The sequence below is a fragment of the Lepisosteus oculatus genome, chromosome 4, assembly GCF_040954835.1.
Source record: "Lepisosteus oculatus isolate fLepOcu1 chromosome 4, fLepOcu1.hap2, whole genome shotgun sequence".
NCBI classification, from domain to species: domain Eukaryota; kingdom Metazoa; phylum Chordata; class Actinopteri; order Semionotiformes; family Lepisosteidae; genus Lepisosteus; species Lepisosteus oculatus.
Genome location: NC_090699.1, coordinates 41,850,264 through 41,865,883, shown reverse-complemented (window position 1 = coordinate 41,865,883; position 15,620 = coordinate 41,850,264). Strand labels below are relative to the sequence as shown.

Here is a 15,620-nt window from a genome sequence, read left to right as displayed (position 1 = left end):
TTCCATCATTCCACAATTTTTAGATGTTCAGTCAAGTAATAAAGGGTCCCGAGTTTGATTTTTATAGATGTGGATTTGTGACTTCTACTTTGGAGATTACATGGTTATTTTTTCATTATAGGTGTATCCATATGAAATGCTCATGGTTACCAACAGAGGGCGCACTAAACTACCAAGAGATGTAGACCGAACAAGGCTGGAGGTAAGCAAAATAGTTTGAAATTGAACACTTATGATATCTAAGTATATATAGTAAATAAATGTATATATAGTAAATAAATGCAGTAGATGTACTGTAGATGAGTACAGATCATAAGGTGCCTTCCATCTTATTTAAACTTTTATTTGAGCCTTAGCATAGAATAAAAAAAATCAATACTTTTGTGGTTTCCACTCTCTCAGTAAATTATAATTTGAGTGTCCCTCATAGTATTGGGCATTGGCATGTGTGCAGCAATATAAATTCCAAAATATATTTCCTCTGAAACTAGGACTATGTCACCAGTACTGGTGAGACCTCTTTTAGAAAGCATATTTTGTAAAAGGCAACTCGTTACAGACGTTTTGGTTTACCTGTTCCTGACTATCACTCTTTTGTCTTCAGCGCCACTTGGCACCTGAAATTTTCTTTGATATCTTTGGAATGGAAATCCAAGAATTTGACAGATTACCTCTCTGGAAACGCAACGACATGAAGAAAAAGGCAAAACTCTTCTAAGCTCAGACCATGCATGTTTTATTTATAAAATGAAGTTATCACACAAATATTGTAATATACATGTAGAGGTTTTTTTTTCCCTGTTGTTGTTGTTGAAAACCACAAGGAAGCAAAATCAAAGCAGAACAAAAATCTTTTTTTTTCTTGCTTCCAGTAAGACAGGAGTGGTTGCCCTTTTGGTACTGCAGCTATACACAAATTGCAAACTTTCTTTGGAATAGTTGTAAGAGGGTAAAATAAAATTGTTTAGTCAAAAAAGTAAAAGCGAAAATAACAACAACAACACATGAATGTTGGTGTGCTTGTTTTGTAATGGCTTTTGAAAGGAAATCACTTCCTTTTCTTTCATTTCATTTTTGTTTCTGCCATAACACCATGGAACTTTATTAGCAGAACCTTGAGGCATTGAAAGATTTCCCATGCTAAGGAGCCAATTAAGGGCAATATTCAAGACTCTCTCCTGGACAGCTGTTACTAATCAACAGTCTGAGCTATCTGCAAGACAACAATTTGTAGCAGAGAAAATGGCTCACAGTGATGTTGAAAATGAAAGACCTCATCTTTACTATTCCTGTATGTAACCACCTTGCATTTAGGCATTTTCTCACAGGGGAAGGGTTTATCAAGTGAGACTGACAATGCCCACTTGGTCTGAGTAAGTTGCTAGGGATCATGCTTGTTCGGGACCTATCAGTTCTTGTTAATGGTCACCTGGTTACAAAGAAGGCTTGCTTTCTGCTAGGCCTCTGCTAGGAATTTGTTTTGTAATTGTGTAATGCTGTTTGGTCAAATATGCATGCCAAATAAGCCAAACCACACATGTAAAGACTGCGGTTAGGAACGTTAGGGCTGCTGCATCTCATTTTGCAGAGTTTTATTGCCAGATATAAAAAATAGTGCTTTTATTTACTGTGAAAAACCAGCAGCTACATTATAAGCTACACGGGGATTGTGGAATTTTAAGCCTGGAAATTTTGGTACAAAATGACCCATTCCCTTCAAACATTAATCTACTCCAGTAGTTCTTTTTGTAATGTTGTGTGCTAAGTTTTAATGGACTTTTACTGCTGATTATGTTGTTCTCCAGCAGGGTCTCTGGGACCAATTGGCACACTGGTTACCATGGTAATCTTGAATTCAAAGCTTGTTACCCATCACCAGTGAACCTTCTGTTGCATCTGGAAATTAAGACCAAGAAAAAAAAATAGGATGAAATTATATGCCCTCCTGTTAAGTATTTGAGAGCATGTCGTTTACTCATCATTGGCACATGAAAACTAAATGCAAAGAAAAGATTTTCCACCTGTGCAAGCCATTTTGTGTTCTAAGGAGCAATACAAGGAAACATTAATACAACTATCAGGTTCTGCCAGTAGAGGGCCATTTAAAGCTTTATCTCATGAAAGGATAATAGGGAAGATTGAGTTATGCTATTTTTATATTACCGTTTTTCTTTTGAAATAGAGATTTTAATAATGTAACAGTGCTACTGAAAAATAAAAGACAGCAAATCTTACTGTTTTTATTTTTTTTCCTGCCCAGCACTGAGAGCATGGTGTGTGGTTTCCAGATATGTTTCCCAAATTGTGTCCTTGCTTGATAAAACTTTTCACTGTGTGCTGTAGGTGAATGGGGTTGTGTGTGTATAGGTGCTGTAAAGTGAAAGCAGAAACAGGAGCAACTACAGTCTAGGCAGGGAGATAGGTGGCTCTGCTGAACAGCAGGTGAATGTGCTGAATGATTACAAAGTTAGCCTTTCTGTTTGTTTAACCCTTTATACAGTATGTGCATCTTCAGCTGTCCTTTAGTGAAGTTTTAAGGATTTTTCTTATGCTTCAAAAATGTATGGAAGTATTAATAAACATCTGGAAAAAAGACAAGGAGGTAGCTTCTTTGTTTTCAACTATGTTTTTTGATTGACGTGTGACACTAAATCATCCCTGTTTTGTTGTTTTAAAGCAAACATGGCATAATTCAGTAACAGATTCTGAATAAAATCTATTTTCTGCTAGAGTTTACTGTGATTCAGGTCACAGTAAAAATTATTCATAATATTAAAAATTCTAGAGCGATCATTGATTGTACGACCTATGCAAGTGTCAATTTTAAAAATTTGTCTTTAAAAGTCCAATCACAAAACTGCTAAAGAAAAGTTTTTAGTTGTATTTCAGTGGAAATTATATTTCCTCTCATTCCAGCAGTATGAACAATGACACACAATACACATTTGTGTATTACAAACTAAAGAGAAAAGGTGTATTTCACTATTTTCAAAAAACATGGCTGCAGAGCCTTCTTCAGGTGTGTGGAGGAATGAGGGTGAGAGAAAGGATATTTATTTTCATATATTGAATGAAATGTAAAATGTAACTTTTTTCCAGGGTGTGCAATATTAAATTCCATTTAATATTTAAAAACCCATTCAAAACATAAGTTCTCATGTTTCTATATTTGGCAGAAGTTTATAAAAGAACCTTGTGGAGTTTTGATAACTTCAATTAAAAACTGGATATTTTAATAATGTTACTCATTTTCTCACCTCTTCCCTGCATAGCATGGGAGAAGACACAGTAGCATGAGATTATAATAAGTATACAGTAATATAGAAAAATGGAGTTGTGGATTGGCTCATTTTGTTTGAAAATGGCACTATTTATGGCTCTGTGAGGAGTTATGGCTGTTAAACACATTGACTGGGTGACCCTTATCCTGGATTGGATAGATAGTAGGTGTGCCTGGATAGATAGAATAGTAGCAGACAAAGGAAAATGTTTCTGATAATACCGTACAATTGTGATAAAAATAAACTTTACAATTGTGAGTCACTATATGTGTGTTCCAGAACTAATAGAGGATAACTCATAATATTGTCACTGATGTCTTTGTTCAGTCTATCTTTGCACCTTGTGTTCCCCTGGTAGAATAAATTCCTTATGGCTCTAAGTACTGAGCAAATGAGATCTGTGAAACTAGATGTATGGGGAGTCCCATCTTGAATTTACAATTTCTCATATGACTTATTTTTAAAGTTGATTTTCAAAATGCATCTGATTCTTTTCTCTTTATAAGGTTTTTTCTGCAGCAACATGTCTGTGTTTTTATGCTATCTTTTCATGTTTTGTGTAGTATTGTTATAGGTAGCCCTTCACATAGTGGACACAGCTGGGAGAGCATTGCTTGTGCAATGATGCAAATGGAGCACAGGCTGGAACTCTTGGTCAAACTATTTACAACACAAAAAAGAATAAAGAGCACACCCTCAGAATAATTCACAGCCCATTATGATGGTTTCAATTATTGACGTTTTTTTTCCATAGTACACTGTCCACAATTCCTTAGTGCATACAGTAATTTCCAAGCTCAATATGAAAATGAGACAAACACCTTTGATGTGTGGGTGCACTCTTGTTTTCTGCCCTAGACCAACCCTGGTTTGTCCGCTGCTGTACTTTATAAGTAAATTACTAAAACCGCGACATTTTCAGAAACCACTTAAAATTCAACCCAATTGTCCTCTTATGGATTTCCAAATAGGGCATCAGGTTCATTGCAGAAGTTAAATTGACTTCTAGTACAGTTTTCAGTCAATCCAAGTAAATTTATTTTGTTGCAGATAGAGGCTTCGACTCCATTAGCAGACAGAGCAATTACGATTGTCTGTTTTAAGCACAAACACTGTACAGAACATTGATCACTGCCTAGGCTTTACTTTATTGACATCTGGAAACAGGGTTTATAATACATGTAGTATGTCTGTTATACTGTGTGATTCAAATGCTCCAGGACACATTGTGTGCATGAAGAATAAAATCTACAATCAGATATTTTAATTTTACCAATAATAATTGAATGTTTTAGATTAGTGTAATTATGGGGCTCTATCTTCTAATATCCCTTTTTGTTTAGTTGAATAATCACAGTTCTACTTCTCATAGATATTCTTCTTTATACTTGATCAGAGTAGACTACCAGGGCACCTGAACCTACAGTATTATTAAAAATTCTCAAAAGCAATGACAAGGTGAGCCCAGTGGACATCCTGAGAATGAACAGTGAAAACTAAGGGCACAAGTGGAAACTATGTGGATGCTCATTTAAAACAAACAAAAAAAACTAGCTACTCTTTATGCAGAAGGTTGTAGGAGAATGGTACAAGCTACCCAACAATGCTGTTTAAAGCATCCACGCATTAAAAAGAAGCCAAAGCATTAAGACCTTTTAATTAATCAATACTGCCAAACAAACTTTATAGGTCACATGATCGTCTCTAAATTGCATCCTTTCTTATGCTCTTAATCACTTTCTAACCTGGACATCACATTATGATCACACACCTCTGTTAAAAATGTACAATGCATATGAAATGTTGATGTTATAGATGTACAGCAAAATAACTGAATCAAAGATGCAAGAAGAGTTTCTAAAATGGAGTGAACACCTCATCCAAGTCTTCAAGAACTATATCATAGTCTCCAAAATATCTCAGAAGAGGTGTGAATGCAGTCAGAAAGTAAGTCAGTCACAATTGTAACATGCTGACTACTTGTGAATTGATATCTGCAGTGCTGTGCTATGTTCTTGCTATGCAGCTACTGAAGGCAAACATCTTAAAGCTTTCAAAGTTACCCCATGAACATGCTGAGTCTATGCTTTGCAAATGCAGTTTGAAGAATCCTTATCTGTCCCACTTATTCACTTGTTTTCATACAAGTAATGTGTTTTGTTGCAATCCATCCATTTTCTAACCACATAATCCAGTAGAGGGTCGTGGGGGAGCTGGAGCCTATCATGTGATATACATCCCAGATGGAACGCCAGTTCATCACAGGGCAGGCATAAACACAAACAGACACGCACACACTCACACCAGGGACGATTACCTAGAAGCCAATTAACTACCAGTATGTCTTTGGACTGTGGGAGGATACCATAGTACCCTGTGCAAACTCACGTGAGCACAGGGAGAACATACTACAAACACCATACAGACAGCACCCCAGGTCTGGAATCGAACCCAGGGCCCTGGCATTGTGAGGCAGCAATGCTAACCACGTGCCACCCAGATTACATACAGCCCATATAGCTTTAATCACAAAAATGTGCTGGACTGTATTTAGGATTGGCATTTTTTGCAGCAATGGTTGTGTGAACATAATATGGCATGTTACAGTAGCCGGGATATTACCTATTCATCTGTCTCTCTGTTTTATTAGAAAATCTAAACATGAAAATACTTTCTTACCATTTACAAAAGAGAGGCATAACGGTTAGTCTCAGCAGGTTCATTTCTATAAAGGTGGAGGTTTTAGTGAACTTCCAACTTCTGTTTCTTACTGTTGTTCACAGTTACTGTATCTAGGAGAAAGTTGTGTTTTGTGGTTACTTCTTAAATCTGACATTCATGTACAAAATTCAGAAAAATAGTTCCCTAATCCAGATACTATTTCTGTTTTATTTTAGTATAATGCCTAGCCTTTTACTGGTACATTCTCATTGCCTTTAAACTATGGGTTGCTTTGGCAAATTCCATATGAACCTGTAAAAAGGCTTATGGGATTGTGTAAAAGCTCTTAAAATGAGCACATTTTATGTGAAATACCCTTGTTTTATCAACTATGGTACATAAAACTGACATTATGTTTTGGTCTTGGGTAGTAAAATACATCATTGTACTCATTAAAAACGCAAAACTAGAGACAATCTTATTATTCTGAACTAGTAAGATTTAGAATTGCAAGCTATTGTTTATGTTGTAGTATTCCCCTGTAATATGTATATTAATTATATATATATAAATTCATGCTTTCAACATAAAACCACTATTTATATCCGTGGTGCTCTATGGCAAATATGCTATCATTCAATTTTTCTCTCTGTGCTTTTACATCAACCAGGTGAATTATACTGCACTTTGAAAATCATACCAGCTCTTCATTAATCTCGCCCTTTAAAAATGTTAGTGACCACCTACACTGTTGCGTCTAATCTAGCCTCTTTTCCAGTCACAACAACTGGTAGCTTACCGCAGAGGCAGAACTATGAAATACACATGCTTTAGAGGTGAGTTAAAAGCAAACTTTTGACTGTTCCTTCGTGTAAATGATAGAGGAAGGGGAAAAATTATTGTTTATTTCAGTATGTGCTTAAAGTGTGGATACAGAATCATTATCCCAAGTGGCTACACTTGCTGATTGCTTTTGTTTTTTTGTAGAAGAAAATGTCATTTGCTATCAGTTTGCTGCTCAAAACATGTAAGAAGCTTAAACACTTGAGCTGTTGGGTTCACAATTATTCCTTTATACAGTAGGTGCTGTTGAGTGTGTGTGGGTGCATGCTGCTTCTGTGTCCGAAGAGAACAATTGGGTTCTCTTGGGTTGTGCAAGTCTACTTACAGTAGTTTGTTATGGTTTGTCATTAATTTGACTGTCTTCATCCAAGTTCATGAAAAGGTTCAAACCGTTGTTTATTCTGGTGTTATTTTAGAAAAAATGATGCAAAATACTTATGGGTGCTCAATTATTTTTGTCCTTATTTGTCTTGGACTGTTTGCATGACCAGATCTCATTCATATCCCATTCATATCCCAACCTGATCCTCACTCACCCACATATGTTTTCTTATAACATACAGTAGGTTCTGTCAGATGTAACACAGACAGATAAATCATTGGTACAAATATACAAATAATTCGGTAGTCAGGTTGACTGCCTTTGTTAAACAAAATTAACCTTTAATACTTTTCTATTATAATTATGGGGCCATGGATTACAAGGGAATCTGACTTTATTCCTTTGGTTTCATAATTTCTTGACCTTACTGTAGATCCATTGTCTGGTATAGTGTGAATACCATTGCTTCTTTTTTCCTCTCTTAAATGGCAATAAAAGTACAGTATTTATTTTTGCCTTTCTGGTATAAATTTCAGGTGTTGATCTGACCATTGTGTTATCCTTTGTTCTTAAAATATTTTAACCTTAATTTGCATTTAGACTTTTTTTATTGTAACCAGAAGTCTAGTTTTATTACCTGTTGCATCTCATTCTCCAGGTGTCATAGAGATCCGCATCTACAGTACATGTAGAAGTATTAATGTCGTTATTGAAGTGCTATTCTTTATTCATCCAAAAGAGACTGGACTTTCATCTCCACATATGAAACAGTGTTTTGGTTTTTATTATAATAAAGTATGAGTTTATTTTACTCATTTAAAATCTTTATGTGCCATTAATATCATCTTTCAGTATCCTCAGTGTTCATTTCCAATTTGTTTTCTTACATGCGAGATAAAATTTGCACTGCCATTTTTCTGGTCTATTCTGTATATTTGGAATTTTCAACATACTGTACTGTACTAACCTCTGCCTTTGTTGCAAGCAACACTTAAATGCCATATGACACAATATTATCACTGTTGTATTCAGGTCATAAATAAAAAAATCTTTTGTGCTTAACATTTAAATTGTATAAGTTGTTTATTCCAGTGTGCTTGAAAGGTGCTTGTTCAACAACAAAGAAAGCAAATTGTTCTTGCAAAACCCTTCAATTTTTTAGTGCCTTGAATCTATGAAAACATGTTTAGTTTCCATGTTCCTTTATATTACAGTATAAATATTATCATATTGCAATAATACTTAATACCAATTATTACACTCAACTTGTTCAGGATTCTGATTGCTGAATTCTGGACATTCTTGAACTGTTTGTTCAATGTGGATTTAGATACTGTACCCCAATGAGTATGACTATAGTAGTCAAATTGAGAGAAGATGAAAGTGTTGACCAGCTTTTCAGCAAGTTAGTGACAGCATAAGACATAGTCTTGCAATATTTCTGAGGTGGAAGAATGATGTTTTGATAATATGTCAGATGTCAAGCCTGGATCAAATATTTCCTCCAGGTTCTTCAGTTTAGATTGAAATTCAAGTACAGTATCAACCACAGGTGGGGTAACTGCATTGGGTGATGGGGAATGCTGAGAAGCATGACTTCAGTCTTGCCACAGTTTAAATGAAGGACATTTTGAGTCATCCATGTTTTTATTTCAGAGATGCAATTAGACAGATCAGAGACAGTCACTTCAGCATCAGCTTTAGCATGGACGTAGATCTGAGTATCATCAGCATAGAAATGATCATTTAGACCGTGTGATCTTAATGGCTGACCAAATGGGAACATGTACTGTTAATGCTGAAGAGTAGGGGGCCCTGAGTCAAGCCCGGAGGAATACCATGCTTAATGAGTCCAACTTCAGAACTGGAAACGATAAAAGAAACAAAGTGATGGTGATCACTAAGGTAAGACTTAAACTAAATAAGAGCAATGTCAGAAACTCATATATACTGTATATACTTGTAAATGTACATATACAGTATACAGTAGTAGTTCAGGTGGGTAGCTGTATACATACACATAAATACACATACTGTACATGTATGAATACACATATACTGTATATGCACATACTGTACATACCGTATACATACACATACATTCATCATATACTGTACACATATACTGTACATACACATACAGTATATACAGACATATTCATATGTACAGTATATATACAAATACACATACGGTATACATACAGAAACACATATATTTACATAGAAATACACATAGTACATATTTACCTACACTTTCCAATACAGATGTACATACACGTACATACAGTATCCACATGCACATACTGTACACATATATATATATTTGTATATGTACTGTAAGTATACAGTACATACTGTGTACAGATACTGTACATACATAAATATCTATACCTACACATACACATATCATAATAATACATAGTGTTATTTGCAATGAATAATTGGATTTAGCACACACCTCCGTACTAGGTTTTGGACAAGTCAACAAGGTACTATTTGGAGAACATCTTCAGCTTTGAGCTCAATTTCAACAATAAAGGAAGAGCTTTGCAGACAAAAATCTTTGGAGTATGTGTTTAGTATGGTGCCAAGGGCTCAGCATTGTCATTGTTCTAATTAGCACAAAACTGCAGGGAGCTCTGAATCAGAACATTCAGCTGATCGGCAAATAAAAATGTCTAATTGATACTGTACTTTGTTCACGTTTATACAGTATATACGTACATGAACGTCCTTGTCAATTTAATGTTAGTTTTTAGTTCAAGAGCTGCATTTATGCTAAAATACACCAGAAGAGGCGTAAGAGATGAGATGTTTTGCCACTGGACCTTTTTTGTTGTGGTGGTAAAAGTGCAGGAGAGCACGATTTGTCGTACAGTTCACAGACGCACTGCAGTCATTGCATGCCTACACACATCGCTATGCAAAATTAAAATTGGCAACGGGAAATCTGCACAGCTTCTTACATCTACAGGCCAGAATCCCAGACACTGTTGGTGCTGTTGATTGTACTCATAAACCATTTCACTTTCACAGGCAAAGGAAGGATCCAGTTTACATCAATACGCATGGCTATATTTTTATTAATTGTCAGATTGTGTGCAAGATTTCTCAACGTGGTAACAAGATGGGCTAGCAGTACACAGGGATTTTTGACAAACAGTTGTCTGAAATCAAATTTTGAGGAAGGCTTGTATTGTGGAGACCTCATGGGTGACCACGGTTATCTTTCATGATAGTATCCCCTGACACCTGAATACAATCCGACAACACCACCAGAGCTGTGCTAAAACAGGCATCATAAAAGAGAAAGAGCCTACACTGAAAGAGCCTTTTGGAACAGTGTTGTGCTTGCCTCTCATTTTGTCCGCATACCAGTCCATTAAGAGCCAGCACCATCACAGTGGCATGTGCAGTCCTACACAACCTTGCTATCGACTGGGATGAGACCATTGTTCTGTCTGAAAGACATTTGGCTCCGACTATTTCACCACTGGTATAATTGGACCACAGCCACAGGAGAGAGAAGGGACAGTGCTCCGAAGAACCGTCATAAATGATCATGTTTAAAAAGATGAGATAAGAATTTTTTTTCTTTAACGCACCCTTATATTTGCCTACACAACTTATTCTCTGTATCTCAAATTCCTCAATATCACTGCTTTCCCCATGAGAACCACAAGCGTAGAGTCCCATCACAATACAAAATAAAACAAATCTTTTCAATTGACACCCAGATGTGAGAGAAAACTTTCAAGACTTACCCACTTATATCTGTACATGTATTTCTTTAATTTTTCTCTATCTCTATCACATACTTGAGTCAATTCTCTATCACATACTTAAGTATCTAGACGCATTGGCTGTAATATATCTACTTATAAGGATAGAAATTAATAAATAACATTTTTATGAATAAACATGTATTGATAAACTTATTTTTTAATAAATGTGGTGTGACTGGTTAGCAAATGTAGTTAAATATTACAAATACATGCATTAACTCATTGGAAAGTGATGATATTATTCCCACTATATTTGGGAACAAATTCACCTCAAGATTAGCCTGTATTATGCTCTTAACACAATAGGTTAGCATTAGGTACATATAGATAGCACCCTATCTGGTGTGGCTAAGGATCTGGGCCTGTGGCTAGAAGGTTGCTGGTTCAAATCAGCAGCTGGCAGAGGAATCCTACTCTGTTGGGCCTTAACCCCAACTGCTCCATGGGTGCCGTATAAGTGGCTGACCCTGTGCTCTTACCCCAAGCTTCTCTTTCCCCGTCTGTGTTCCTGTGTGTCTCATGGAGAGCATGCTAGTGTATGTGAAAAGACAAATTCCAAATACAAGAAATTGTATATGGCCAATAAAGTGATCTGAACGTCTCTGTAGGAATGAACCCAGGGTTCATTGAATGCAGGGTGCCAGTGCTGTTAGGTGAGACTAAATGACAGACCAAAATGAGACTACATGGATAGGCTGTGTAATATTAAAGTTTTCCAAATGCAGAAACTTGCCAGTAAAAATAGCCGGTGCAACATATAGTATATTTATGTGTATGTAGAACTGTAATGCAATGTGCATCTTACAAAATCTGCATTTTCCCCTTTTACAGACGTGGAAGGATTCCGTCCTGGTAGTCTGACATACTAGTGTGCCGCTCTCTCTTCTCATCCCAGCCAACCCTGGTTTGAAAGAAACAAAGGCTGATAGGAAATGTGAACTGTAATTGCCAAGAAAGGAGCCCACAATGCCTGTTATACATGGGAACTGACTGTAATCAAAGGCGCTGAAGCCCCAGTTTTTTTTTTGGTTAAAATGGGTCCCTGACCCATGAGTCACAGTTAAGGAATGTGCCTTTTTGTTCCAAGTTTCAGCAGCAGTGGACATCTGGCTGCTGAAAAATCTTCTTTTTTTCACCACTTCAAGAAAGAATCAAGTACAGTGGTCTTATTTATGCTAGACAAGACAAGTGATGCAATGGTTTACATGCTGACGATAGTAGGTATTCTATTTCATTTTGATTTTTTTTCTCACAAGTAGGTCTAGTGCTTATATTTCATAGTTTAGACTATAAAATATTTATAATATCTTGCGTTATGATTATTTAGCCATATCTACAGTATGAGGTGTGGTGGGCAGGAACAGCATTAACATCATCATTTTGTTTATCAAGTCATCCTCAAGCCCTCTGCTCAGGGACCACACTGCTTGTCAAACCCCTGCTTCTTTCTAATAGACTTATTCATAGATTATTCACAGATTTGCTGAGGCTTGCAGATTTATGATCTGGACCACAGACAGCCAAAGACTAATTAGAGACCCCCCAAATGTATTTGTTTCATTGAAGTACAATGTCATTGACGTGGGTGGCTGACCTTTCTGTCTACCATTACATCTTCCACTATGCCAAAGAAAGGATTTTGCAAGTTGGAAAACCAAAAGAGTTGTGACCTTTTTTTCTGGAAGCTGAAATGTTCCATATTTGTATGTTTTGCCCAACACAGCGAAGATAGTGATTGCCCTGTATTGTAATATTTTAACAGTCAAATGTATTTCATACTGTTTCATACTGTATCTACAGTACTGTAATTATGGAGAAAATGGACATACAATACAAAGTAGTTATTATAAATGAATAACCCCTGCATATAAATGAGATGCTGCTTATACTGTATATTGCAATGTCGCTGGATGTCAGGCAACCAATAGCCTTCAAAAAGAGCCTTATAAATGTGGATGAATAGTGTTACCATGCTAGTTTTACAGCATGGTATACACTGGTGCTACAAAGTTTGTGAACCCTTTTGAACTTTCTGAATTTCTGCTTAAATTTGACCTAAAATGTGATCAGATCTTCATCTAAGTCATAAAAATAGATACAGAGAACCCTAATAAAACAATGAACTAAAACAATGAACACACAGAAGGATATACGTTTTCATTCATTTTTTGATCAAAATGATCCAACATTAAATGTCTTTGTCATAAAAAGTACTGTGTATGAACCTACTGTATGCTTTTCTTTCTAGCACCACTGTAAGGATGCTGGGAAGAAAATATGACATGCAGTAATAAGAGGGTAGAAATCACATTTTAGTTAATGAAGGCTTCTCCTATTGACAGATTGAAAACTAGGTTCATATTTCACCCAGTGTTTTATATTTGACTCTGAGATGTGGAGGGTGAAGCTGTTACTATTGACAACAGAAGTGGTTGATGAACTGAACTATCCAGCAGTGATGTAAAAAAAAATTAAAGTTCTTTAGAGTAACTTTTTTTAATGTTAGGTGACAATTCACAATTAACAATTCAGGACTACTCAACTTGTGGCCATTACAATCGGCTTTATTATTTCTTAACTATAATCAAGGAACTGGTTGTATCAAAATTGTAGAATAGAGGGGCCTCAAGTTGGGCATCTCAGCGTTATTACAACAGTGAAATTTATCATTGTAAAAGAGTGAATTGATGCTTTAAAATGAAGCAAAGAGAATATTTTGATTGATTTTAAAATATATATATAAACTAGCTCTTATTCAACAGTCCACTATAAATCTTGTTTAAAACATTGGGAGAAAAGATCAATTGTTTTCAATTCAGATACAGTAAATTGTATATTTTTCACAGAGCTTAGTTGCTTAATTTACTAACATACTGGGGGTCTTTACATCTTTCACAAGAGATAATAAATGACTTGAAATATGTTCCAGTCCATTAATGCGGTAGAAAAGGATTAAATGAATTTGATTAAATGAGTTCAGACTTTCTAAAAACATTTTGAAAAACAAAGATGAAATTCTTTGGCATGGCACTGAATGTATCTAGCTATTATAAGAAATTGGGATTTCCAATGAATATTAGTGGTTCTGGTGTTGGTACTTTTGAAGTACTCTATTTTTATTTTGCAGGCTGTCATGTCATTAAGAAGACTAAATCATCCAATTTCTGTACATACAGGTATGCTGTACCTAAATAAAATTGTCAGCATAGTTATAATACTGAGAACCTAAGCATCACAGTACTTTCTTCAAAATACTTTATGAAATTAAAATATATGAATACATACCGTTTATATTATATACTTTCTTCAATATTTTGCTGACTTATAATGAGTCAATACATACAGAGAAAAACAAGCAATACTTCCTTGGAAATATTAAGTGTTGTGTATATTAAATGAAACAGACTTTGCACTGTTATTTGTGAAGAAGCAGTTGCTAAAGATATTAGCTGTCTCAGGTTTAATTACATTAAGTGAAGGTAATCAACTTAATGATTTGGAAACCGAAGTGCAGTGTACTGGTTAATAGCTTTTTAAAGCCAAAGGATAATAGCTTTGAGCAACATGCACAGAAGAAAAATGGTTTAAAAAATTGCAGCACTGTAGTTTTAAGCTACAACACCTTTACTCAGGTTACTCTACAGACATGCCCAGCTGCACAAAAGGGTACAAATATAATTATTCATAATTATATATTAATTATATTGCTAATATAATTATTTAAAAAAGGTACTGTATGTGATAGTTCTAAAATAATGTTTTTGATTTTGAAATAAAGTAAATAATTGATCTTTCACTTCTTCCTTCCATTATTATTGTTATTGTTCTTTTGACCCTACAGTACATTAAATACACTACACCTGTAAAATCAAAAGTTATTTTTAATTTCTATATATATAGTAATTTTATTAAGACAGCAGAGATTTGAAAGGACTTACAGAGACAGGCATGTCTGCTATTACTATGTTTGTAGAGCTTGACAAACAAGGATCAAAGTTAAAACCGCAAAAGGAAATATTAAGCATAAAAGGATATTAAAGAAACTTTCAAAACCTCAAATAGCAACCTTAATCCCTTTGTAATACCATCCATCTCTTTCTTAAGAAAAGACAATAACGTCTGCCTAAATAAAGGCCTATACTCAACAGAATATACTCATACTGTATCTTGCTTTGTTATCTTTAACAACAATAATTAACTTAATTTTCAGAGTTTTCAATTGCAAATAAATCCAGGCTTCGAACTGTGTAAGAAGCACACTCAGAAGATAGCTAAAATAATATGAATTTGTTGAGAAAATCAAGTACATCAATTCCAAAAGTTGTCAGGTGGAAACGTCATTATAGACTCTTAGAGTGAATGTTATCACCAGAGCAATAGTCCCCTTGCAGAAACCTGTTAACTCAATTTTATGCCTGCAACTGTGGCATGTTTATTTACTCTGAGATCTCTTCCTTCCTCTTGAATTTCTGCCAGGAGAAAAAAAGAACCCTGAAGCAACTGCCTTGTTGGTTTCCATGACCCCTACTTTAGGCTCGCATGGTCTCTAACAAAGGCCCTATACCAGTAACACAGTCCCGATGAGCAAAAGGTACTACTGGACTGGTATTAATCTACTAAGAGGCTGAAAAAAATAAATAAAATAAAGAATTAACATCTTTTTACTAAGAACATTTCTCCATTAATGTGACGTACATGACAAGAAGCAGATTTTTTTTCTCCTCATGG

General features: G+C 35.4%; 1 protein-coding gene across 1 annotated transcript in view; it reads left to right on the top strand.

Moving 5' to 3' along the window:
• ablim1b (actin binding LIM protein 1b) overlaps positions 1-8,169 on the top strand; it is a 165,298-nt gene extending 157,129 nt beyond the window's left edge. Inside the window, exons 23-24 of the mRNA XM_069189247.1 lie at positions 122-202; positions 605-8,169. Coding sequence (XP_069045348.1) covers positions 122-202; positions 605-718 — 195 coding nt within the window. The 3' untranslated portion in view covers positions 719-8,169. The remainder of the gene's footprint in view (positions 1-121; positions 203-604) is intronic.
• The last annotated feature ends 7,451 nt before the right edge of the window (positions 8,170-15,620 follow it).